At 51.7% G+C, this 24547-nt stretch overlaps 4 protein-coding genes across 4 annotated transcripts; 3 read left to right on the top strand and 1 right to left on the bottom strand.

Moving 5' to 3' along the window:
• Positions 1–8353: 8353 nt before the first annotated feature.
• Positions 8354–11121, bottom strand: B0T26DRAFT_677410 (CP2 transcription factor-domain-containing protein; the record flags this gene model as incomplete). The annotated part of the gene is made up of 3 exons (XM_060440097.1): positions 8354–10583; positions 10812–10967; positions 11108–11121. 3 exons carry the CDS (start codon positions 11119–11121, stop codon positions 8354–8356), a joined length of 2400 nt encoding a protein of 799 aa, XP_060294342.1.
• Positions 11122–11308: 187 nt separating this feature from the next.
• Positions 11309–12305, top strand: B0T26DRAFT_715961 (uncharacterized protein). Its single transcript, XM_060442258.1, has 2 exons — positions 11309–11331; positions 11896–12305. Exons 1-2 carry the CDS (start codon positions 11327–11329, stop codon positions 12125–12127), a joined length of 237 nt encoding a protein of 78 aa, XP_060294341.1. The 5' UTR covers positions 11309–11326; the 3' UTR covers positions 12128–12305.
• A 6699-nt stretch (positions 12306–19004) lies between these two features.
• On the top strand, positions 19005–20797 carry B0T26DRAFT_741881 (uncharacterized protein; the record flags this gene model as incomplete). The annotated part of the gene is made up of 4 exons (XM_060444027.1): positions 19005–19132; positions 19365–19611; positions 19677–20372; positions 20438–20797. The coding sequence occupies 4 exons, from the start codon at positions 19005–19007 to the stop codon at positions 20795–20797; spliced, it is 1431 nt and encodes a 476-aa protein (XP_060294340.1).
• A 1320-nt stretch (positions 20798–22117) lies between these two features.
• B0T26DRAFT_351583 (Golgi phosphoprotein 3-domain-containing protein) lies at positions 22118–23927 on the top strand. The gene is made up of 4 exons (XM_060434560.1): positions 22118–22608; positions 22696–22942; positions 23063–23514; positions 23591–23927. The coding sequence occupies exons 1-4, from the start codon at positions 22336–22338 to the stop codon at positions 23678–23680; spliced, it is 1062 nt and encodes a 353-aa protein (XP_060294339.1). The 5' UTR covers positions 22118–22335; the 3' UTR covers positions 23681–23927.
• Positions 23928–24547: the final 620 nt, after the last annotated feature.

Raw genomic sequence — 24547 nt, 5'->3', positions numbered from 1 at the left:
GAAACACAAGACGCTCGCTCAGCTTATTCCTCGGTACCCGAAGGACACGCCAAATCAGGACAGCGAATTCTGGTGCCCCGACAATTAATTGGTTGGACAAGATCTTTATCATGCTGACATTGACAGCCAACGGCATTCTAACTATCTAGCCCTAGGTGGTCACCCGTGTTTGGTAGCAGACTCCCACGATAAGCTTCAAGCGTAACCTGGAATTGTTGTATTTAGAGTTTCTTTGGCTCTCTTTGTGCTCCTGTGTTGCATTGTATTGGTCCCTCCCTTCAGTCCTTTTTTCTTTCTTGCTTTTTTTGTCGAAACGTCATGTCCCTGAAAGATCAAAGAAAGATAAAGAGTCATGCGATTGACGGCGTTGTAGTGTGCTTTTACTATGATGCGGGTCAGATACCCAAAGAAAAATAGGTAGTTCATTCCCGTTTACGGAGGACCTAGAGGCTGCTGGAGATCATAGTTGTGTGTAGTGTGGAGCGAGTTGTCAAACTAGTTCTTGCTAAGTGATATGCTGTGCAACTTGAGGCTCCTGCCCCGAGAAAGAGACGGGAAGCCATCCATGCCCCTGCACAAGACGCCCGGCAACAGGCCGTGTTGTGCACGGGTCACCGAACGAGCCGGCCCCGCGCTCGGCATGGCGTTCGTTCCCCAGACGGCCGGCCGGCCGTCCACCCCACGCCCCAAGCCCGCGCTAACATCCATCCTTGTTCCGTACATACATACCTTACATTACCTTACAATACCGTACGCCAACAATAGACTGTATCTGTATGTCGGCGAGGTGGTGGATATCTCAAGCTCGAAGCAATAAACGGAGCTTGCGAGGACTGCAATAGGATGACTTCAGCAATTTTGTGGCTGCAGACGCGGATAATTGACGGGCAAAATCATTTGAATATTAAATAAATTTCACTTGGTGGGATTGCTGGGTCGCCCGGAAGAGTGCCCTGGGCACCAGGCCTAGAACTAGCTCAATTGACCCATGGCATCAGTCGATTGAGTAATGGTTGAAGCAATACATTGCCTCGCTTGGTATTGGTCAAGACACGGTCCAACTGGACTGGTATGTAGGGGTCGTGAGTGCTAGTATAGACCTCAAGAGTCAACTCCAAGGACAATCTGGCAGATGTACTGACCAAGCCACTACCACTAGAAGTCTCTAGAAAAACTATGGCCAAGGCTCGGAATGATGCGGTCGAGGGCTTGGAGAAATGATAATTTTGGTAGAGTTGGCTCTGGAAACCTAAACCTTTATGAAGAGTCTCTGTAGACTCTCTTTCATGCTACAATTGCATAGGTACTTAGCACTGGTCAACTATGTATGTTCCAGATAGATCATCGAGACTTCTCTACACCCTTTCCTCTCAAGTGGTTATAAGAGCTAGCTGTCTTGTTTTCGGACGCATTTACCTCTAAAACGAACAAAAATGCCGCCGAGAATCACCTCCAATAAAATGCATTAGGTTAGAAAGAGTCGGAAACAACGCGACGGATACGTCCGCCGTCTGAGAGCGATGCTCCCTAGAAGTAGATACCAGTATAACCGAATTGCAGGTCTACATTGGCTTTAACATGTCTTCCTGAGTTGCCAGAGAAGTAGACAAGAAGTCGATGTAAGGAGAAGAGGTAATATTTGTCGTTGTCGTTACGAATGCATTGCTTTTCCTCGAGTTTAGCTACACCTAACTGAACACAACATCCGACTTTCTGTCCAGACACAGATATACATCCTCTCGAGATCCACATATCCGGCCAGCATCATTGAAAGGAAATTTATGTTTCAGAAAGCGGCAAAGGCGCTCAAGAAACAGAGATGGGAAGCCATAGTCCAGGCTACAAAGAACAAGAACAATCTTAAAGGTTAGCAATGGATAATCCTCTCGAGAGTCAAACAACGCAGAAGAAGTCTACTCAGCCGCAAGACAGAGGGGAAAGGATAGAGTTACTAGGAGGGCCTCAGTTTATTTTGCCTGATACTGCAACCACCAGCCAGATACCGGGGCCTTGAGAAACCACAGCGTCACAAAGGTAAGGGGAAAAAATAGAGAACACGGAGGTTCCCCCTTTGTTTACTTTCCCAGTCGTGGCAACACGTATCATAAACTGGCGGTGACTAGCCACACCCTCCCGCAAACCCGGCTGTGCACTAATTCAGTCTAGCTGTTGTATTCGGGGTAGCAGGATTCTAGGCTCTATACAGACACGACCCGCTCAATAACCCCAGACCAAAAGCACAACTAGATAAGGAGACGGGACCAAGTTTACGACCAACAACCTAGAAAGCTAAAGGCCGCAAGCCCCATGGACTCAAAGGTTCACGAGTCACCCTGCTCAGTGGCGAGCCTCAGCCTCTATAATTTTTATTTCGTCTGCTCAGGGAGGGACTTTCACAGTTAGATCTATCACCGCATACACTAAAATGAACATACTTAAGCATTTCCCGTAGTAGACCAAAAAAAAACTCGGCCTCACTATGCTCCAAAACCCTACAAGGCCTTGGCATCCTCTCACCCACCGAGCAAGCACCCGCACATAGCAATCAATAGCGGGCCGTCTCTGCTAAAGTGTATCGCGCAGAGGTCCAGACTGAAGCAACCTCTCTGTGCGGTTTAGCCTGCCTCATATCCAGAAAAGGGGCTCACAATAAATTCCGAGTTTTGACGACCTCGACGCGGAAATAAGGCATGGCATAGCAGCCTCGAAGGAAAGGAGGCCATGCCTCAACCACAGCGGCGGCTTCGCCTGCTCTCATGGAAAGTTTGCTGCCGCTGGGGATATGCACGGCACTAGACACGAGCTCGCTAGCATGGCTGCGAAGAGAGAGAAAGGCAACGGCCAAGCAGACCTAGTCATGTGATGTTAATTGTCAGTTAGGCCGTTGGAGACCTGTCCAGGCTAATCCATTTTTTTTCTTCAAAACATTCTCATCAACTCTCTCCAATACTTGAAGTGTGTAGTGAAAAGGAAGGTCTCTAGATACCTCTTCATCAAGAACTAGAAAAACATCTTTGACGGCAGTAGGAGCCTCTCAAAAAGAAGTATTGTGCCAACTTGGTACCATAACGTAAAATGGTCTAAAGTCAAGCCACTGGTCTGAAACTAGACACGCAGCGGGCAACATTACCGAGGACTCATGACCTAAAAAGGATATTTGGTAGCAATAACATCGCCGCTGGATAGCATTCGTGTTGAAGAGTGAAGAGGAGTGAAATGCGAAAGGTAAACAAACCTCATGCACCTTCTTTCAGGAGTTAGGGTTAGGGTTAAAAACTCTCTTTGGTGTTTTGGTGGGGGTTGAGAATGACGTCATAGGGGGGATGACGTCGGTGGTACTTTTGTTCCCGTCACTGGCTTTTTCCCCTCCAATTTCATCTTAGTAAAATGGGCCTTTCGGTCCTCTGCGGAAATCAATTGACGTTGTCTAGTTGTCTATCTTTTAGTTGTTTATTTTTCCTAGAGCCAGAATTTGTGTTTACGAGTCAAAATTTGGTCCGTTCCTTTCCTTTGGGCTGATAAGTGCGAAAGTTTCGGTTGAGAGTTTTGAAGAACCAATTGGCCCTGGACAGGCTTGATTTTTTGTCAACAAGATGTTTACTGAGATCTACGTGAGTCTTGCACCAAAATTCCCGGTATGATTGTATGCGACTCGCGCATCGAGGCAATTTGTAAACAACGGGATATCGGCAACAGTTGCTCAGCTTCTCGCAGACGAGCAGTGGCAATATCTCAGTCCCACGCTTTACAGCCCTCTGTCGATCCAGGAACCAAAAAAAAAAAAAATGGTGGGCCATTCGTGACATATGCAGCTTCCCTCATCTCGCCTCTTGGACCACTTTTTTCACAAAGTGTTAAGTCTCGTCTCTATATATAGATTGAAGTCCCCTTCTATCATCTTCCCCTTACCCTGGTGTACGGGAAGTAAAAGAAGCGAGGAGGGATCCCGTCAACACCCTTTTCTCCTTTGCGCGGAGCAGCAACGACCCCTCCGCCGATCTTTGCTCCGTGTGGATGGTGGAGGTGAAGGGAGACGGCGGCATAAGGGCGTGTTGGGTGACTTGGGGACTTGGCTCCCTTCCTTTCGCCAATCTGAGGTACGAAGCATGCAGGTGGCCCAGCTAGGTCCGATGGGTGTTGGCCTACTATGTACTTGTGTGTTTGCACATACCATGCAAGTCTAGTGGCTGTTGGAACCCTTTGGGGGTAAAATACAATACTCGCCACCTTCACTCGGTCGACGCCCTCCCTCCAGGCTCGAGAAGGTGGCTAGTGAGCTCGAAAGCCCCGGGCCAGAGGAGATTGGGCTTTGCCCTCCTCTCTCCCCCCTACAGGCATGTGTGGCTTTCTTTTTCCCTTTTTCCGCCCCCCACGCCACGATGGAACGGGCGCTCGTCTCCACGTCTAAGCCTCCAATCCAGACCGCGGCCAACGCTCGATTAAGGTGGCGAAAAGGTGTCTCATCCCCAGGATTCGACGTTTTGCCCTGCCACAACTGCCTTATCAGGCAAGCCGCCATTGGCCCCCCGCTGTCTTTGACCCTCAAGGGATAATATGTGTCGCACGGCCCGCTTGCCTAGCCTGTGGCTAGGGGTTGTGGTTGGGCGAGAGAGAAAGCCTCAAGATGAGCAACCCAAATGAGGCGACAGTGGCTTCCATCTGTGGCGAATATATCTTTGTTTTATCTCGCCTTCGCCACAGCCGCAACTGCTGCGTACGTGTTCAACTGTGGCTAGTGATCCAAGAGCACCTGCAATAGGTATGCCGGTTGATCGAGGATAGAGTGCAGTTCGGAGTGATCCGAACGGCAAATGGCATGGCTCAATTGGCGTTGTGTTCTTGTCCTCTTTGGATGATACGTGATCTACTGGCTCAGAGCTCACCTCTCTGCTGGCCATCTCGGTGCTGTATAGGCTCGTTTGGACTTGAATGGCACCATAACCGTTTGTCCCCTTTTCTACTCTATATTCTCCGTCGTAAGTAGAGCCAGCCCCTGGGCGGGCGAGAGTTTGTTCCTCCTGTGTGCCATACGCTCGGCATAAAGGGCCTGTCGATATTGGTAGCCTTGTCTCCATAGTTGTCTCATCGAGAGAAAGATGCATATGCATCAGTTCTGCCTCGTGCCCTGCACAGCTGAAAAGACAGACAACTGATGGATCTGGTCCTCGCCGGCAACGTGCTATTGGACAGATTGTATCTCAAGAACGCGTGGCTTGGAAAGGCTGCTGTTTTGCTCACGGCGAGAGGCAGAAAGCAGAAAGCCGGCCGGGTGTTCACAGTGCCGAGCTGGCGGCAGTAGAAAAACTATCCGCCGCCACAGTGATCGGCGTCCGCATATCCGGATCCGGAAGGCTGAGGGGCGTGTCTTCAGCGGCACCCACGGCCACGGAAGCGAGTTGGGGTAAATCCCTTTCTTTTCTCACTGGTGAAGTATCCGTAGGTAGGCGGAAGAATGCCTCTCCGGGGCGGGTAACTGCGCCGTTGGTCCTGTGTCGAACGGTGCACCCCACCCCGTTTCCCACCCCCTGAGGCTGGAGGATGGCTCTTCTCCCTGTCCCAACTGTGGCGAGTGAAAGCCAAGAGATTTGGTCCCGGAGACAGGAGAAGGTACTGGTACATACTCAGGTACATACAAATCTTTAAGGTGAGCACCTGGCTCGTCTGTGCATGAGGAGACATGCACGACATGCTGCGCACATGCTCGGGGCATACTGCTCCTGCAGCCCATCGAAGAAAGATAAATTAACCTTTATTAGTTATTGTAACGTTCTCACCCGTGGTATTATCCATCGCGACATTTCCGACTGGTCATGTGCGCCCTGGGCTGGCTTATACCTGGATATCAAACCAAAACCCGCTCGCGTCGCAGGATGCTATGACAAAAAAGACCTAATATGGACCATTGACTTGCATTTGGGGGATTTATATGTGTGGCATTCAATGCAGGACAGATAGGCAGTAAAAAAAAGCAAGAGAATAATAGAAGACCACAGGGGTTGATCATTTCCTGGACCTGTCGATAGCAGGCCGGTTGAGGCTGATCGCGGTCTTGTTTCGCCACACACGTCCAGCCACGGCGTGGGATTTTCCATTTCCGTGACATGTTGGCCATTAATCTGCTAAAAATAATATTTTGCAATGTATTATGAACAGACATGTTTTTGGGGGTGGTTAATGACTGGCTACCAGTCATTTCTGTCGATGCAGGTGAGGAGAAAGGAAAAAGATAAACGAGGTAGTCGCGGCAATGAAAAGGGGTCTAGCAAGAGGAAGCCTACGGGACATGGCATGCAATTGGCTTGTTTGCGTGCTGGATCGTGGAGGTATGTGTGGTTGTGCCACTGTGCGTGTAAATCGCTATCTCTCACTTGAGGGAACGTCTGTTGCCCTTTCCCCGGGCCAGACTCTTCTCTCCAGTTGTAGTCGAAGATAAGAGGCGGGGCGAGTAGCTAACCGTGGACACGGGAGCGCAACTTTGGAGAGTTCGTGAACCCCTTGCCACAATGGCCAGTTCTCCATCAGGATCGTCCGAAAGAGAAGCTGGGAAGGGGGTATGTGGGAGGCCAGAGGTCGAGCGTCAAACGTTGACGGGAACACCCACTGCAGTCCTTTTTAAAGCGTTGCCAATACGCAAACGGGGTTGAGCAACGAGACAGGTAGATTGACCGTTCTGCCTTCAGGTGAGGCAGTTGCCGTTTGCTGGGTGCGGTGATGCCCTGTTACAGCCCCCAAGACAGGACGGTCCAGATCTTGAGGAGGCGTGCCACTCCTCAAGAACCACAGCACAGCCGCAGCCATGCTGGTGGCATTTCGATCAAGCCAAGGGCTTCGCTCATGGGGGATTCGGATTTGAAAAGCTGCAAGCTATTGTCAACCCTTTGGCAGCGTGGCTAGTCCATTCGTGTGTTGCTGACGGATGCCTCGATCTTGATCGTATAAACATACTGTCTTATCGGGTTTTCGGGGGGAGGGAGCAAGGACAAGAGTGACAGAAAATTGGGGTGATTATCTGCAAGATAATCAACAGGACGTGCATCAATTCTTGACAGAGAAGGGACACAATCGACTAAACCTTACAAAGCAGCTCGATAAAGCGTAGCCTTCGAGAGTCGAGACTCCTATCGAATGTTATTTTATTGCCCTCCCCGGTTACCACCTCCTTTTTTACCACTGCACACAGGAGCGTGATCCTGAGCCAATCAAGCCCCACACAGCGACTGGAAGCTCCCACGTCGAGACGCGGAAGACGCGGAGAGAGCCCGGGGCCGGCCTCATTTCAATAATGCATGGGTGCGGGGACAAAGCTCCGGCTGACTGCCAGGCGGCACGGGAGGCTAGCCATTGTGATTGCGGACTCATGCAAACTAAGATAGCGTAAGATGAAGGCCCGACGGGGACGGACGCCTGAGGGCGCGCGGATAAAACCCCGTCGAAAGGAAAACATGCGAGACGCGACATGAAGCTTCTTGGTATGTACAACAATGGGGCATGGATCAGGGGTTGTGGAGAATGGACGCCTGTTTGGGCCTGGGCCTAGGCCGCCAGCCACTCGTTCTCTCGAGTTCTGGCTTTTGAGGCTGACAAGTTTGATGAGAGCCGCGTTTTCAGGGGCCCACGTACCGGATTCTGGCCCTCATCGAAGTAGCTACGACGCGATGTCGCCTTATACGGGAGCGAGTGAATAGCAGACGGTAGCATTCGGGAGACAGCCACCCGTTGGGCAGTCGGCCGTGACCGTTTTATTAGCTGGCGCCCGCGTATGTAGATGGTAATAGGCATTCCGTACATAGCCTGTGACACCAAACAAACTAGCCGCCCATCGTGTCAAGCCCCGTCACTCGTGAGTTGTCATTACCGCTATTTACACTCCCTTATCCCCTTTCATCCAAGCCACAAGAGAGGCGAAAGTTAATCCAGCAATCAAAATCCAAAAGACAGAAGACTGCCACGTATGTAGCGAAGTAAAGCACCGGAATCCGGCCGACTCTCGAGCCTAGATTTCGAGGAAAGTGGCCAGCCTGGTCATATTGTAGAAAGGAAATCTCCGAGTCCATCATTGAAGGGAAAGGTAACACCAAGCAAGCGCGAAGATACTTCGGCCATAAAAAATCCCTCTAAAAAAACAATAAAAAAAAAACTCTGCCCGCCAAGGGGACTTGGTATCTCAAGAAGCTAAACCATCACAAATCCAAAGTACCTAGAAATCTAACCGCGTGTACTTTTACGCAAGTTTTTCGTCTCGACCCGGCGAGAGATCGACCCGAAAAAAAGGAGCACCCGTCTAGATTGCCCGCCGTTGTAGCTGATGACTTTCGCCTAGGAATTACACCCTCCTAATTCGTGTTCATGCCTATCAAAATGTGAATCTTAATTCGTATCCGCTTTGTGCCGTAGCTGGCGGAGGAGACTCTGGTTCGCCGGGAGCATCGATAGCCATTTCCCATTCCCGCTTCGTAGCGGGTGAGGCTGTGCTGAGTTCAGCGACCTGGAGCGTCATGTCTTGACCTTCGGGGAGTGCTTGGATGACGTCGTCGTCCATTTCCACCTCGATCCCGCGCGGTAGGATTCGCACTGTCCGAACAACATTGTTTGCGTCAAAGTTCCATTTAGCTGCGATTCGAGTAATAAACTCTCGAAGATTTCGCTTCATGAGGTAGATAGCCCGGTGAACTCCGCGAGGGGATGCGTCAGGGGTATCACGGCGTGCGACGTAAAAGCAGGCAATAGGTTTAGGCGCCGCTTCTGGGGGAGGTCGATATGCCGAGTCCACGCCTAACGCTTCGATCCAACCCGTTAAATTCCCAGCCTCATCGGTCTGCCTGATCTTGGTTGGCTGATCAGACCCTTGTCGAGAAGATGATGTTTCGCCGGAACCCACTCGCTGGAGGTCTTGCCATTTCGCTTTCGACCCGGGAATAGAGACTTGCGAATGGAGCGACAGCGAGCTGGGCGATGGCGAGACGAGCGATGACCCAGCAACTGAGCTTCGTTCGCTTCGCCATATATTGCTCTCCCTCGACTCAACCTTGGCTAGATCAAGAGACTCGCCGGGGAGCACGACTGGATGCAGGTCAGGGTCGTCCAAGTCGTCGCCACGCAGATATAGGACGCTCACAAGGCGCGTGCTGGTGAACATGTCCTGGAGAGTTTGAAGCTTGAAATGAATGTCCTCCTCAAGCGGCAGTCTGGCGCCCCCTCCGGCAGAGCTGGCAGACGACATGGACCAGGTCCGCTTGTGTTTTTGGACTTTACCAGGTCTCTGCAGTTGCGACGACTTCATCTGCGACAGCCCGCTTCTCTTTCTCTTCCCAAAGTCCTTCACTCCGCTTTCGGCCTGGCTGATCTGCTGCTTCAGTTTGTCAATAGTTTTCCGAATGTGTGCTACGTCGTTTGACAGTTTGCGCTCAGCGCCGTGGTCTCGGAACAGCTTGACCTTGCAGTAGCAAATCTTGGGAGGCTCATCCGGCGGGGAGAGATACGAAGAGTCGGTCGAAAGAAGATGGGTTTTTGCGCAGAGTCGGACAGGTATTCCTTTAACCCCTTTCGAGTGACTGAAGTCGGTCGAAAGAAAGTTGAAGCGCACGGCAATGTTGCACTCTACCGCACCATTGACACCGGGCGACCATATGACCGAGAAGCCATCAAACGACGACGTTTCCAGTTCAATACGTGTTCTCTTGTCGTCACCCTCCGCGGGTTGGCCAGCCTCGACATATTCGACTGCTTGCAGCTTTCCTCCTCGTTGGTGGGCCTCATTTGTGCCACGGCCTTCCTTCCACAAACTCCAGCATACCCCAGGCCTCAGACGTTGCTGTTCGTCTTCGAACGAGACGCGCACGAATGTGCGGAATTTTGTACCGGCGGCAATTGGCAGAGAAGGACTTGTATCGACAACCGATAGTGAATAGGCTTGACCCTTGTTCAGGTATGTCACCGGTATCTCATCCGCATGCCTGATCATCGCCGTCGGGGCATTCAAGGCTGTATGGAACCGAAACTTTTCCGCCGACGCCGGGAGAGGCACTGACATTGGCATACCGAATTGTCTCGCTTGAAACGACATCATTGGGGGGGACTGTCCGTGGAAACTGCCATCGATTGATCTAATTCTGTCGTCTGTAGGGTCCGAGTCCATTGGAGACCCTTCCTGGTCCATGGTTTCGTATCCCGTATCTTGGTGAACAAACGAAGAAGGAGCGAAGGACGGCTGTGGCGGCGGGGCCTGAATAAACGGGTTAAAATTGTGAAAATGCTGCGGATGGTAACCGCCAGGGTGGAACCCCGGGATCTCCATTGACGTTGTTCCAGCATGCATCGCGCCTCCTGAAGTCGGCATCGACAATGGAGTTCCCAGGCCCATGCCTAAACTGAGGGTCGGAGTGTGAAGGTCGCCAGCCTGGGGATGATACAGTGTGTTTGTCCCGCCTGGCGTAGGAGTATAGTATCCGGGGGGCTGGTTGGCGAAGCTGGCGAAGGAGAATGACCCCGGATCCAGCAGAGACGGCGTGAATCTCCATGGCTCGTTCGATGCGCGAGGAGTAGGGTCCTGGTCGCGAAACGCTTCATGGCTTAGACTTTGGGCCCTGCATGAGCCTACTGTTAGTTTCGCCAGTTTCTTCCAACGGCTGCGCCAAGACCCGATATAAATTATCGAGAGTAGCTACAAGCGCCGAGGTTTCTGGTACCTCATGTTCGCAAAACCCTGCTCCATCTTGTGGAGGGGGGTTTTTCGCTTTTCCTTTTCGAGTCACATCCACAGTCGGAACCCGATACAACGAGTCCACCAGGGCAACAAAGGCGAGATGACGAACCTTTCCTGAGAAGTTACAGAAACTTCGGTGTGACCTGCAGTTATGGTCTGGGGTGGGGATGTTGCTGAGGAGGCCGTGGTGGCTGCAGTGGCCACTTCAGGAAACTGCTGTCTGAAATTGGCCAACAAATCATCTCCGGGCTTTTGCGAGCTCGTCCTATAAGAATTTGGAGTTAGTGATAGTCAACCGAAGGGCCAAGGGCAGCGAGTGTCCATATTGCGCTGGCAGAGCAGTGTGCGCGCCTTTCGCTGTTGCGTGACCTCCAGCCTAGAATCACCTCGAAGGTTGTTTCTTACCTTTGACGAAACATTAGGCCGGAGAGCTGCTAAAGTGGCAGCCTCTGAGAGCTGAGCCTCGAGTGATGGCGTACAACTCGGAAGGAGAACGAGGAAAAGCTGCGTGGAAAATCGAGGGTTGGAGGCGAGTCTCTTGTCGGCGGCGGAGAGCGAAGCTGAATCGGACTTTGGAGTATCAGGTCACTAGCGACGGGCAAACTCTAGCCGCCAGCTCGTCTGATGCACTGCAGCTGAATTAGAAAGCTAACAAAAATGTTTTTATAAGATTCTGAGCCAGACAATCGGGGCTAGCGATCGGCGGGGGAATATATTGAAACGAAGGGCGGTAAGAGTGGAATGACAAGAGAGAGAACGGCTGCGGGGTCAAATCGACGGCGCAAAGTTGTCAGGAGTCAGTCGCAAAAAAATATGAGTGATGTGTGATGGCCTTGTAAATACCAACGCGCACGAGGAAAAGCTGTTGCAGATGCCCGCCGTCAACTGAACGCGACATGTATATATGTATATGCGGAGTGAAAAGGGAAATACAGGGGACAGCCCGACTAGAAGAGAGGAGGCAGCGAGTCGCAGAGACGATTTAAATGGCCAAGTACCTTCGCAAAGCGAAAAGAGAAAAGACATGGATGGAGAGGGAGGGGAGGGAAAGGTGTGGCTGGCCTAGGCTAGCTAGCGTGGTTCACACCACCTAAGGCAAGCCGTTATACACGGTGGGGTGTGGCTAGCGAGGCCGGGATACTTCCCACGGGGACGTGCACCGCCAATGTACTTTTGAATGTATAGTTACTTACGCCGTCTAGCACCGGGAGGGGATGGCGTGACGTGCGGAATGGTTTGTGGGTCGAAATTCTCCACACGGGGTGCCTGAACGGTCGAGTTGGGAGGAAATGGCACGCCGAGTTTGTTGCCACAAGTGCTGGCGCCAGCCGTCAAAAAAAACCCCCCCAAGATAATCCGCCCAGGAAAGAAATGGGGGGGAAGGAAGGTACGCGGACGTGGCGTACTGCGCGTGCCTTCTTGTAGTTCTGGCAAGTGTCTAGCAAGTCCCGCCTTCCCTTTCGAAGGGATAGGGGACCCTCCCAACGCTTTGAACATGGGCACACTGGGCGTCAGCTAAAGATGGACCTTATTCGGCTGGGTGCCTTCAATTAAGGGTCCCCCATTCTTCAAGAGAGCGAGGTGCGGGGCTTGGCTCTCGGCGGTCTTTCCTTTCACCTCACACCTTTCGACCCCATTTCCCACCTCCACCTTCTATGGCTGACCAGTTCTCTGGGCCTCCCACGCGGCGCGCTATCTCTGGCAGTAGGGCCATTTCCTCTACTTGCCGCGTTGCGTTGTCAATAGATGATATTCATAGTTCAAGGTATGCGCAGAACGAGGGCTCGTTATAAGGTTAGTAAGGTACGTAAGTAAAAACCGTTGGTCATAGCACAGCCATCACTGCTTCGATTCTGGCCAGGCATGTGGCGTCGTGGAGACATTACCTTACTACTCTTTCTAGTCCATCAAATGAGATTGTGAAGGAAGCCTTAAGTCCGCCCTGTTAGTAAATTGAGCTGTGGCGCCATGGCTATTCGCTAAGCTCCCTGACTGCGATCTCCGACAGCTTGCACATTGCTACGCACATTGCCATCGCGGGTGACAGCAGATGGGAAGAGGATGATTTAGATGACGCAAATAGAGGGAAAGAGAGAAATCTAGGTGGCTCTTCCCACTTCTTTCACTTGTGGCTTCTCAAACCTCCAATGCCCAAGATTCCATGACCAAGTGTGTGTAGGTTGGTGAATTCTGTGGGAAAGAAAACGGATCGGAGTGCTTGGTAAGGAAAGTTAGATTCTGCATATAGATGGCAAAGTCGTCCACATCCCGGCCTGCAACTAATTTCAGTCCTCTGTTAGTTTCCCAATCTGGAACGGCCAAACGTGTCGGTGAAATCGAATCGGTATAAGACCAGGACTAAGGACGATAGCAGCAATAATATGAGGTATCGGATAAAGTACTTGTACTTTACCGTGGGCCGCGACGCCCGTTGCAGCAAGGTGTGGCTGTGCTCGGCCTGGACTTGCATCCTCAACTCCCGCACCGGTATTATTACTACGGGGAGTTTTCCCCCATGGCAAATTCACAATAGCATGTTGCTCTCTTGCTTGCAAATCGGGTCTCCGTTGATCCTTGCGCCGTATTCGATTGGCCGCCACATTTCCGACAGCGTCGTTGCTATCCACTCCCGCTTACACGTGGGAGGGTTGGTGTTTAGCACGGAAAACAGTATCAAAGAGTAAAAACAATACCTTTTTTCCTTTTTACTTCTCCCCACTCCACGTGTAATAAGTCGGCTCCATACAAGCCTGAGCCGCGTGCCGAGGTCTCTTACGCTTAACGAGGTAGACCTAACTGATAAGGCCCGACGCCCCTTACTAATAATTTTTTTTTCCTGCGGCGCCATTTTGGAGTTTTCTTTTGAAGAACACTGCGCAAGATACATAATATAGGCAAGGGTCTCAAATGTGGGGAGGTTTTTTTTTCGGATCTTACGGCACTTTCTTAGTTTAATTCATGTGGGGGAACATTGAAATAATAAGCAAATCATCTTCAGTTGTGAACAATATTTTTCGGATGCTCCGTCTCCAAGCGACGTCTATTGAGGGTACCTCGCCTGCAGGGATCTGCGTCCCCTTTGCGAAAAACAGATCTTCTGACGTCACTTTACCTATCCCCGCATGGCCCATGCGGCTTTCCACAATATTTCTAGCGCCTCCCTGCAAATGGCACAGCACTGACGTATCGCTGATTCTGCTTCAACCTCCAACTGCGTTCGACGTACAGTCTCTCCAAGGGTGCTCACCAAACTGAAGAAACGAGATTGGTGCGAATAGCGCTAACGCCTGGTATACTGTCAGACTAACTGTTCTGGAGAAGGTGCGATACACTTGAATGCACGACCCTTATAGTGCGGACAGAAGAAGGGTTTAGGACGATTTGGAGAGATTATCGTTGATCCTTCTTCAAGAGTTCCAGCTCCGAAGCTTAGAAATATTCTGGAAGGGTTTGCACGGTGGTTTAGAGATCCATTGTATGTATGATTTACTCCGTGCCCGCATACATGCGTGTAATGGTATTTTACCCAGGCTGTGCTAAGGACCAGCCGGCGGTGAAAATGGAACGCCAACCGATATTTTCTTCGGTTTTTAGATCAAATATTCCCGGCATGCAATCTAGTTAATGTGTAGATAAGGCTGATTACAGCTGACTTGTCGTAGTTGAACTTCCGCTGGGAAGACGCCCAGGAATAGCCTAGCTCGGCTTCCGGGGAACGAAATTAGGCCGCAAGCTTCTGACGGGCAGTTGAGCCGGCTTCTCGATTACAGGCAGAACGCTTCGACACAACATAGGGCAGCATTTCACGTTCGGCTTGGCCCGTTCAGCATACAGTATACAGATATTCCGTATATCAGGCTACAACACACAAAAGGATGCGGAAAATGGCAATGAGACAACTACCTAGTCTACTAGGAATTCCGTTCTATCCATGTTGCTGAGTTCCCTCGCTGGTCCGATTAAACAAGATAAATAAATATACTGCATTCAGCACACCGCTCCTACACTACCACCAAACATTAGCAAGTCTGAGTAGGTACGCACTGTCCTTAGCAATGGATGTCAGCCCATCACGCTGCATGAAGGGTTCTGGGGTCCCCTCGTTCTCGAAATGCAAGGGACCTCATATACTAAATACTATGCCAGTACGGAGTACGAGGTAGCTCCCAGCGGGATCTAACGGCGCCTCCCTGTCGGTAATAACAATAGAACGGCCGTGTAGGTACCCTTTCTTAGTAAGAGGGGACGGGTTGCGAGGCTATCCCCAGCCTTCCCACAGGTTGATGATGTCATTATCCTCGGACACCCCCCACCCGCCGAGGGCCTCTGCCCGAGTTCACTACACCTCAGCGATTCTAATTGGACCCCAACGCCAGAACGCATCGCGGATATGATTGCCATTCCGGGGATGGATGGAGAGCGGCAAGCGTTCAAAAGAGTTGTCCGCTACGTGGCATACGTATCCATATTCCCATCCACAAATGCGCGCAGGCAGAGGGCATCACGGCATGCATGCCATGCATTGCATGGCGTTGGCACTGGGGCCAAGCAACTTGAAACTGCCGCATAAGCCGTCCACCAACCTCAGGAACAGTTGCGACACTCCCAGATGTTTTCGCGCCCAAAACCTCACCGCTCTCCCCCCACAGCCAGAACCAAATCCCGCTCGCCTTTAGCCAGATAGACAGTATTGGATGCTGAAACGGCACAACCCTATCATCTGATCACGGCTGCTGGGGTGGGGGGAAGATGGCTCTATTCGTTCCCCAAAGTCACCAGAACGCTCGCTACGTCACCGCCGACAGATGTCGCATGCGATTCATTGGGGAATCCAATCCGGACGAAAATTAGGTCCTCCATTTGCCGTACTGATTATACAAACTCAGCGGATGAAGAAGAGCGGGCTGACAAGGGTTCGTTTTCTTCTATTCCCCCTCGCAGTGGCCTCCTTGGGTATTTGTTGCTGAGGGTGTGGGGTTCCAAGTGGTCCTGCAGCCCTCGATGACGTCACCTCGGCGCCTGGTTGCTGCGCCGCCCCACCATCGCCTGCCCTCTCTCAGTCACCCCAATTTTCGGATGGCATGAGAATGGGGCCAGTTTTTACGATGGGATTTTGCTTTCTTCCCTTCTTCAAATTGGCCCACTCTTTACTGTTTTATATCTCAGTGGGGTTGGGATGGGGACCCAAAGCCCCGAGATTCATGATGAACAGCCCTGTGATCAGCCCTTAGATCTGAGACAACTCCCTTGCACCATAATTCGTTGCCGTGTCCAAGGGCTCGGTGACGGGCCTTTTCTCATTGTTGGACGTGTATCCCATCAACCCGGAACCACCAACTCGGTAACTCTTGGCATTTAGTGCGTGATGTTTCCTCATCTATTTTAATGTGGCTCAAATGATTCAAGCAACTAGTGTACGACACTCAACAATGGCCTCACAGAGACACTACATGTGTTGGGTAAGGCAAGTAACCATGCTGACAACGTTACCATTACACTGTAGGTACCTTCATATGCCAGTTTTGCCTTGGGAAGACTATGGGTACCTCGGTTACATATATTACAATGCCTCTGATAGAGCTCGAGGCTAGCCTTAGAGGTCTAGTGAAGCCTTATACGACTTGCGGCCACCTTTTGAGCCATGAAGCTGTTCATGAAGGAATCCAAAAGTGTATGTTGGAACAGATAATTCGTGTTGATTGACCACTCACTTAACTATGTATTCTATGCCGCTTTTCATGTCCTGTTTCTCTGGTACATATCCTCCCGGGATCAAACAGAGGTCAAGGATATCAGAAGGAGATTAAAGATTTCAGAGCTATTTCTTAAAGATTTCTCAGGATTTCTCTACAACAGTGCTATATTACGTGTATCATAATTTGATTGAGATAAGAACCCTTTCGTACAAAACACGGCTCCTAGATAAACTCTCGCATACAACTGTTGCCCAATTCCTGTACTAGAGGCCTCTCGTCGACTTCTCGCCACTCTTTCTCACCTCACAGCTTCCTAGGATGAGATAAGACCCCAGCAGAGCTGAACTTGATCTGTACGCGTAATCTAATACTACAGATTAGCAATACTTCAGCCCCATTTAGGTCTTCAGTGTGGCTTGGAATGGCGTAAGTACGTACTGTATGACTAGAAGATTGCCAAGGACCACTCGCCACATCACCATTGCACTGCCACCCAGTTGACAGGCATCAGATCGGTGATTTCCTTACCCCTAGTGTGCTTTCAGAGACTCGATAGTGTGCAACCTACCAAACATCAAAAGTAGACCGGGGTGTTTGGCTGGCAGGTTGGCAGGCTAGATCGGTAACCGTGCATGTACATACATACATACAGAGCCTTTGACGTTAACATGACAGCCCTTTGAAGAAGCTATGGGCAAGCGTTACAATATCTATTTTTGGGGGATCGGCACCGGACCCCTCGTCCCTGAGTGTTGCAACGACCGAGGTGCCGGGTGGCAGGTAGTCGTAGTCGTACTATTGTGTTCCATTTCAGGCGCGTGGCCGGGCCTCGGTTGCCACCGATCTTCATCCTAGCCCACGACGTACCTCGTATTCAGTCGGCCCGCCCTAGCCCGTCGCCTCTTCCCCCGACCGGACGGCAATCCCCTCCCCCGGAGCCGGGAGGGGTGGGTTTCAACTGTGTGTTGTGATCACCCGGGATGCATGTGGGTATTGAGGTGTCAAATGTAAGGGCACGTCGGGTGCTCTCAGCACATCACCCCATTACTCACGGGGCCTGCACGGCGTTGCAATGTTGACGATCGTCAGTAAGCGTACCGGACAATCACTATGACGATCAGGAGGGCGACACGACGCTGGCAAGGTCCGGCCAGGAGGTTGCCGTTTATTATTAGAACCCCGGGAGCCGTGAACCATGAGCCGGGTGCCGGGCTCGTCGTCGCTCTATCGGACCTCGTCGTTTTGCCAAAGCCAAGTCGGCCAAAGCAGATGGCCTTGACAACCTAGACACCGAAGGCATCTCTCGTAAATTCCATGGTTGATTGTGATTTAGTAACGATTAGAAACGTTAGAAAACAAAGTGCAATGTCTCAGCTAAGCACCTCCCGCTGACTACCCCCTTTAAAAGCAGAAACAATGATAGTTCCTGCATATATTTGTAGCCTCAGGGGTGCGTTCCCTAAACGAACCAAGCTTGTAACATAAGGCAGAAAAAACAATAAGGGAGGACACTATTTACCTGAGACAAAGAGCTCGTGAACATGCAGTGCCATGCACCCTAGGCAGACACGATATTTTCACACTCGTTGACGTTCTGCCATTTCTAGGCTAGAAATGGAACAACGGATACGGATCCCGCCAAAACCTTCCTTAGTAAGGCGTCTTGTCATACCTGATGCCGAAGGCAAAGTAAGTACGGAGTAAGCATCCCGCTTACGCAATCCAACCCGTGGCAGAAATCTTCATTGTGACTTGCTCCCGGCTTGATCATTCGCCCACCCCAGCGGACAGCCGAATTCTTTGTCTTGGAACCTACCCAGAGCGCGGCACATATCAAGCAGCCTTGTACTTGGCAGGCGTAGATGGATGGGCTGGCCATATCGATCCAATCCAACTCGTGGGCAAAAAGCTGTTTTCTGATTCGTGGAACGGAAGCCGCATTGGAGGATTGTCACCTGGACGAGTTTGGGAAAGGGACGAAGGGTCGTCTGGAGTCTTGGACTGCAAATCGAACGGGACTTATTAAGGAAGGAATAATCGGTTAGTCCGCCTCTTTTACTCCGTAGCACTAGTCTCTCATCTTCGAGTCACTTCTTGGAAGAACCCCGTGATGATGCCATCCTCGAGGAACAGTGTTTCCCGGGCGTTTGCAAGTGCATCAAAAACCAAACCTTGAACCTCAGTAATAAAGCAACCGAAGCAAGAAGAAGCCTTTTTCTTTTAGCCCATAGCCGCGTGGCGGTTGCGGCACCCAGGCTTCAGCGCCGTCCTATCGCCTGCCCCGCCTTTCAAGCCCATCGAGCCTATCGCACAGTGGCGTTTCGGCGCATTGGCTGGCTGGCCGCCTTCCCGCAAGGCCACTAACGCGCACCTCCAGACAGACCCGCTCCAACGCTGATATCCTGGCCCCGAATTCCGGCCTCTGTTTCGGTCTCTGATCCTAATCTTAGGCACCGCCTTTTCCTTGGATTTCATCCATTCCCAGAGGAAACCCGTCCCTTCTGCTTGGTTCGGTAGAAGCGAAGCGCCCTTTCTATATATCGCCCGCCTCGTCATCTTTCAAGATTGCTTCCTGTGCCGAGGAGACTCGAAAGTGCCGAAACACCATGTCACCAACCGCCCCTTCCACGCCTTCGACGGCAACCACCCCGGCTACTGCCTCGGATGTCCCCGTCGCGGAGGAGAATACGAGCGACGGCTCGAAGCTTAGGACATTCATCTCTATCCTACGAAAGTGAGTATATCTCATTTTCTTGCTTGCTGTATGACTGTTTGACCTGGGGTTTCTGGACCTGGAAACCTGTAGGATTCACATGGCCGACCAGTCACTCGGAACCATGTTTCCCTTGGCGGACAACCCCTCAATTGTGATAGTTGGCCTCTACGCCAAATGGTTCATCTGACCTAGCGTATTCTGCCACCGCGGAAAATACAATCAAATTTTCTTTTGCTAATCCTTTGTCAAGGTTCATCGGCGTCGCCGATCTCGCCTCTGTGCGATTCTCACTCCCCTCCCAGCTCCTCGAACCTACCCCGAACCTCGAGTACTGGAACTATCTCGACGCTCCCAATGCATTCATTGCAATTGGAACTGCCGATGATCCAGTAGATCGCATGCTAGAGGTGTTGCGATTCTGGTTTACGAAAGATCTGAAGTACGCGAAAGGAAAGCCTTGCAAACCGTACAACTCCTGTCTCGGTGAATTCTTCCGGGTAAGTTGGTGCTGGAAGTCTCGAAAGGACTTGCGGGTTACTAACCAAGCTGTTCCTTCTAACAGTGTAACTGGGATACCGAGGACGATGCGCCGAGGATCAACACCAAGGCGCTCAGGGGAAATGTCAGCGCGCCTGGTAGTGCTGCGTCGAGCATCAAGTCAGCCAAATTGGCGATCCCAGATGGTCTTGGTTCGAGCGGTTCGCGTGCGGCATCCAACCTATCAGTATCGCAACCAGCAGTGAACCCAACGAAACCGATTCGGATCTCCTACTTGACTGAGCAGACATCGCATCACCCCCCAGTCAGCGCTTTCTACATTAGCTGTCCCGAGAAAGGACTCCGCGCTCGCGGATTTGACCAAATAACTGCAAAGTTCACTGGAACGTCCATCAAAGTGATGCCGGGCGAGCACAACTTGGGCATCTTCATCACGGTCGAGCAACGCGACCATGAAACATATCAGCTGACTCACCCTGCCGCGCACTTGGGTGGCTTCCTCCGAGGGGCCCTTAGCGTGACTGTCGGTGACATGGCTTACATCACTTGCCCCGAGACCAAACTCAAGGCCATTCTCCACTACTATGATGAGGGCTGGCTTACCCGGTCTGTTAACAAGGTGGAGGGCATAATCTTCCGATACGACCCGGAAAACGACGACAAGCAGAGAATTAGAGACGTCCCTGACGAGGACATTTTGGTGCGACTTGGGGGCCCGTGGAAGGATAAAATTGTCTTCACAATAGGCCCGAAGCCGATTGTAAGTATACGCCGCAGTGGGAATCGGGTCTCAAATAGGGGTCCGGTTTGGCTGACACGCGACAGAATTCGCATCCTGTGGAGGAACAGGCGACTATAATCGACATTGCGCCGCTCACCGTGGCGCCTAAGGTGCTGCCACCAGTTGAGCAACAGCTTCCCAACGAATCTCTGCGAATGTGGGGCGATGTCACCAAGGCTATCTTGTCCAAGCAGTTCTCGCGCGCCACAACCGTCAAGCAGGAGCTCGAGGAGGCGCAGAGGGAGAAAGCCCGTGAGCGTGAGAACAGCGGAGAGACGTGGAAGCCAGTGTTCTTCGAACAAGTTACGGACAAGGGTGGTAAACCGGAGTTGACAGAAAAGGGCCGGGAGGTGCTCAAGCGGGCGCAAAACGGCGAGTGGGACTTGGACGGCGTGCTCCCTTGATGGCGACACAGTTGGATTTCCACGGTAGCTGGCCAATGAATCATCAAGCGTGGACGGCGGCCAATCTTCTCTGTAATCTTGCGCCCTAAGCGGGGACTCGTTTCTTATTATTTTGCCTCAACCTTTGGCATAGAGATCGGTTTGGTATTTTTCACTGGAATTCACTCGCTGATTTGCATAGCACCCTATATGGGACCGGGACACGGAATTTGGGGTTCTTACTTATTTGAGGCATGCCGTCCGGTGACGCTTTTTCACATGCCCAGAGACGCATAATGGCAGAGAGTCATTTTCGCTATGTCATACAATACACGATCTGAAGGAGACGTCAGATGTACGGATAGAGCTAGAAACATATGTCAAGACAATCCACCACAGCTCAGCAATAAAACACAGGCGGCTCAACTTGTTTGTGATTCTTGGCCGATGTTGCAATGGCAACGGGGTTCCCCCCTTCTGCCCTTTAAGGGGCTATGAGGAGGCTTCGAGTAAGCCACATCTGTAAGTAAAGCCACATTTGAGCGTTTGATGTGGCTGGAATTTATGTCAACACATCTCCAAAGAACAAAGCTTGTTAAAGAAGAATAATACGTTTAAATAGTGGACTTAGAAAAATAGATATCGCATTTTTATATCCTAGAAATCTCGAGCGATTCTCCAGATGCATGAATACGAGGAATGCATACCTTCGAGGCCCGTTACTCCGTCCTGACCCAAAACCCTCGAGCCAATGTGAACCAAGTTTTGCAACCTCAAAAGTCTTGGCGACAGCCAACAGCCGAATCCTCCTCTTGTACCCCTGAAGCAGCAGCAGGCTGGCGCAAACTGGAAGCTGGAGTTGCTTGGCGCGTCGGTTTGGGCGGCACTGCCATGAAGAACGGAACATCTGTGGATGGCCGGTAAGGTAAGGACGAATACTATGTATTGAAAAGGGGACCACGACTAGAAAGTGCGCTAAATTATCGTTATCGGGCCCCTGAAGGACGGCTTGGCTTACAAGCACAACTAACAAATCTGTATTTGCAGTACCTAACGTTACGCGCAACAGGGGACTTTTCTAACAACCTAACGCGCTAAATAACCTAAAAGGACGAAGACCTAGACAGAAAGGAAAAAAGGGAGTAGGCAACCTCGATTTATTCGCTGAAGGGACCACGTAGACAACGAACCCCGGAAACAAAGACGTATTACCAACTGCATCCGACGGCCGGAAAATTACTCGGCGACAACAATTGCACTTCTATTTTGCGACGCGGCTGAGCGACATTAACGTACCCGACTGATCGGGACCCAACCCGACCCCGAACAGAGACTGGAGATTGGAGATTGGCGACTCTAGAGTTTCGCTGACCGCTGCCTTCAAAACTCTCCATCGCTCAACAGTGCAGTTGCGCAGCACCCATCATAACCGCACGCCCGCAAACAAACAACCCACACTCTTACCCTCGACGTCGCCTGCACCCACACCTGCACCTGCGCACGCCCAGGCACACGACACATCAATTGCCTCGTCGCCAAGCGGAAACGCGTCTGCCACTATGGCCTCGACAACCACATCAGGCTTGACACGGCGGAGGGGAGCCGGAGGAGGAGGCGGCGCCGGAAACAGCGAGGAGGACAGCCCTGTCATCCGCTCTCCCTCATTCAACAACATCCGCGACGGGCCCCCCGAGACGAGCTACGAGGCCGGCGAGAACGGCCACAAGATCGCATTCGACCCGCGCGACATCAGCGAGAGCGAGGAGCGGAGCAAGCAGCCCAAGCTCACCTTGATGGAGGAAGTGTTGCTGCTAGGACTCAAGGACAAACAGGTGCGGTGTTTTTCTTTTCCGTTTCTTTTTGTCTCGCCATTCGTCTCCTACGCGAGCCCCCGAGGCTGACGATGCAACCTCCTTTAGGGCTACCTCTCGTTCTGGAACGACAACATCTCGTACGCCTTGCGCGGCTGCATCGTCCTCGAGCTCGCCCTGCGCGGCCGCATTAGCATGCAAAAGGACAACTCGAGACGACGCTTTCCCCTCCCCGACCGCGTCATCGAAGTCATCGACAGCACGCTGACGGGCGAGGTGCTACTGGACGAGGCTCTCAAAATGATGGATACGAGTGAGAAGATGAGCGTCAACTCGTGGATTGATCTCCTGAGCGGTAAGGATCTTCCTTAGCAAACCACATCCCTCCATTATATGCTCAATGATTCCTCGCCCGCAGAAGAGCAGGGGGGGGCACCCTCCGAAGGGGCCATCTGTTGCTAATCATATTGTGCAGGCGAGACCTGGAACCTCTTGAAGATCGGATACCAACTGAAGCAGGTGCGCGAGCGCCTGGCAAAGGGGCTGGTGGACAAGGGCATCCTGCGCACCGAGAAGCGCAACTTCCTGCTCTTCGACATGGCGACACATCCCGTGGTGGACGGGGGCGCCAAGGAGGAGATCCGGCGCCGCGTGCGCAACATGCTGACGCAGCGTACCGTCGTCATCAACGGCTCGCAGTTCCTACCAGAGAACGTCGAGTACCGTTACCTGCGAACCATCGCCATGGTGTGCGCGGCCTACGCGGCTAACGTCCTCGAGAACGCGCTCTCGACGCTAGGCCACGACGCAAGGGAAAAGGCCTTCACCCAGACCGACGACCTGCTAGCCGACTATAGCCAATACCCGTTTGGCAAGAGGTCCACCGCCAACAATATTGGCGAGAACGTACCTCAGATTATTGCTGAGGTGAGAGACACCCCTTGACCCCCGCTGGTAGCCTGCATTGTGCATTTCGCTAATATACGCTTTTCTTTTGTCATAGGAAATAAGCAAATCGGGCGAAAAAGAGCTCCAGCTCGAGGTTGTCGCTGCCTGCCTGAGTGTCTTTACCCGCGTCGACTCCCTGCTCTAAGGGCTCGGGGTCGTAGCTAACAATATCATGGGTGCTATCTATAAACGCGTCCGCCGCCACACTGCCATCACCTCTATTTCTCTGTGTTGCTTCTCCCACGTATTACGAACTCCGGAATGGCAAGGGGGCTGTCCTATTGGCGTCCATTCCTCTGTTTTTTCCTTCTTTCTTCAGCGGGTCCTATTACGAATTTTAGTACCTGGTTGACTGATCTGGATTCTACCTCGCCCTCTATGCGCCTGTCTGTGTGTGTTACTGCGATCGCTGCATTACCCTGTAGCACCTGCTGGTTGTTTAGCATTAGCCTTCTGCTTTTCGGAAAATCTACAGGACGCCCGCCAACCTGGCGACGGCAGAAGTGAGCAAAAGAGACAAAAGAGAGTGTGTTATTCCCAGTTGATTGGTTGGCTGGCGGATGACGGACGGATTCCATTTTATATCAAATCAACAAACAGTGACGGAGCAAAACACGGGCCACCGTATCCAGTTGGTGAATGACCATGGAGGGGAGGGTGGGGGAGAGGAAAGGAAAGGAAAGAAGTCGCTATGAAATCGATACAAAAAACATCTTGGTCGGTCTTGGGGGCGCTCCGCGCACGCACACACACACAGGCAAAGCAAAATCTAGGTGGAAAAGGGGGTGGGGGCTGCTTGTGGGCTGGCTGGGTAAGGGAAGCTTTGTCCGCAGAAAAAGAGAAAGACTGTCTGGGCTGACTGACTGGTTCGGTGGGTTTGGGAAGGATGAGGGGAGAAAGGGGCTGGGAGGAGAGTGCCAAACCACCCCCCCCCTCCCCCCGCTCAAAAAGGAAAAGCAAAATTAATCAGGCTCTCTTCTTAGTTGGGTTTTTTTGTTGGTTGTTAATGTCG

The sequence above is a fragment of the Lasiosphaeria miniovina genome (assembly GCF_030549165.1).
Source record: "Lasiosphaeria miniovina strain SMH2392-1A chromosome Unknown B0T26scaffold_5, whole genome shotgun sequence".
NCBI classification, from domain to species: Eukaryota; Fungi; Ascomycota; class Sordariomycetes; order Sordariales; family Lasiosphaeriaceae; genus Lasiosphaeria; species Lasiosphaeria miniovina.
This window is presented reverse-complemented; position numbering and strand designations above follow the sequence as displayed.

Coding starts and splice junctions, on each gene's coding strand:
- B0T26DRAFT_351583 (XM_060434560.1), top strand. CDS start 22,336: ATGGCCTCGACAACCACATCAGGCTTGACACGGCGGAGGGGAGCCGGA. Junction 22,609..22,695: donor TAGGACTCAAGGACAAACAG/GTGCGGTGTTTT, acceptor AACCTCCTTTAG/GGCTACCTCTCGTTCTGGAA. Junction 22,943..23,062: donor GTGGATTGATCTCCTGAGCG/GTAAGGATCTTC, acceptor CATATTGTGCAG/GCGAGACCTGGAACCTCTTG.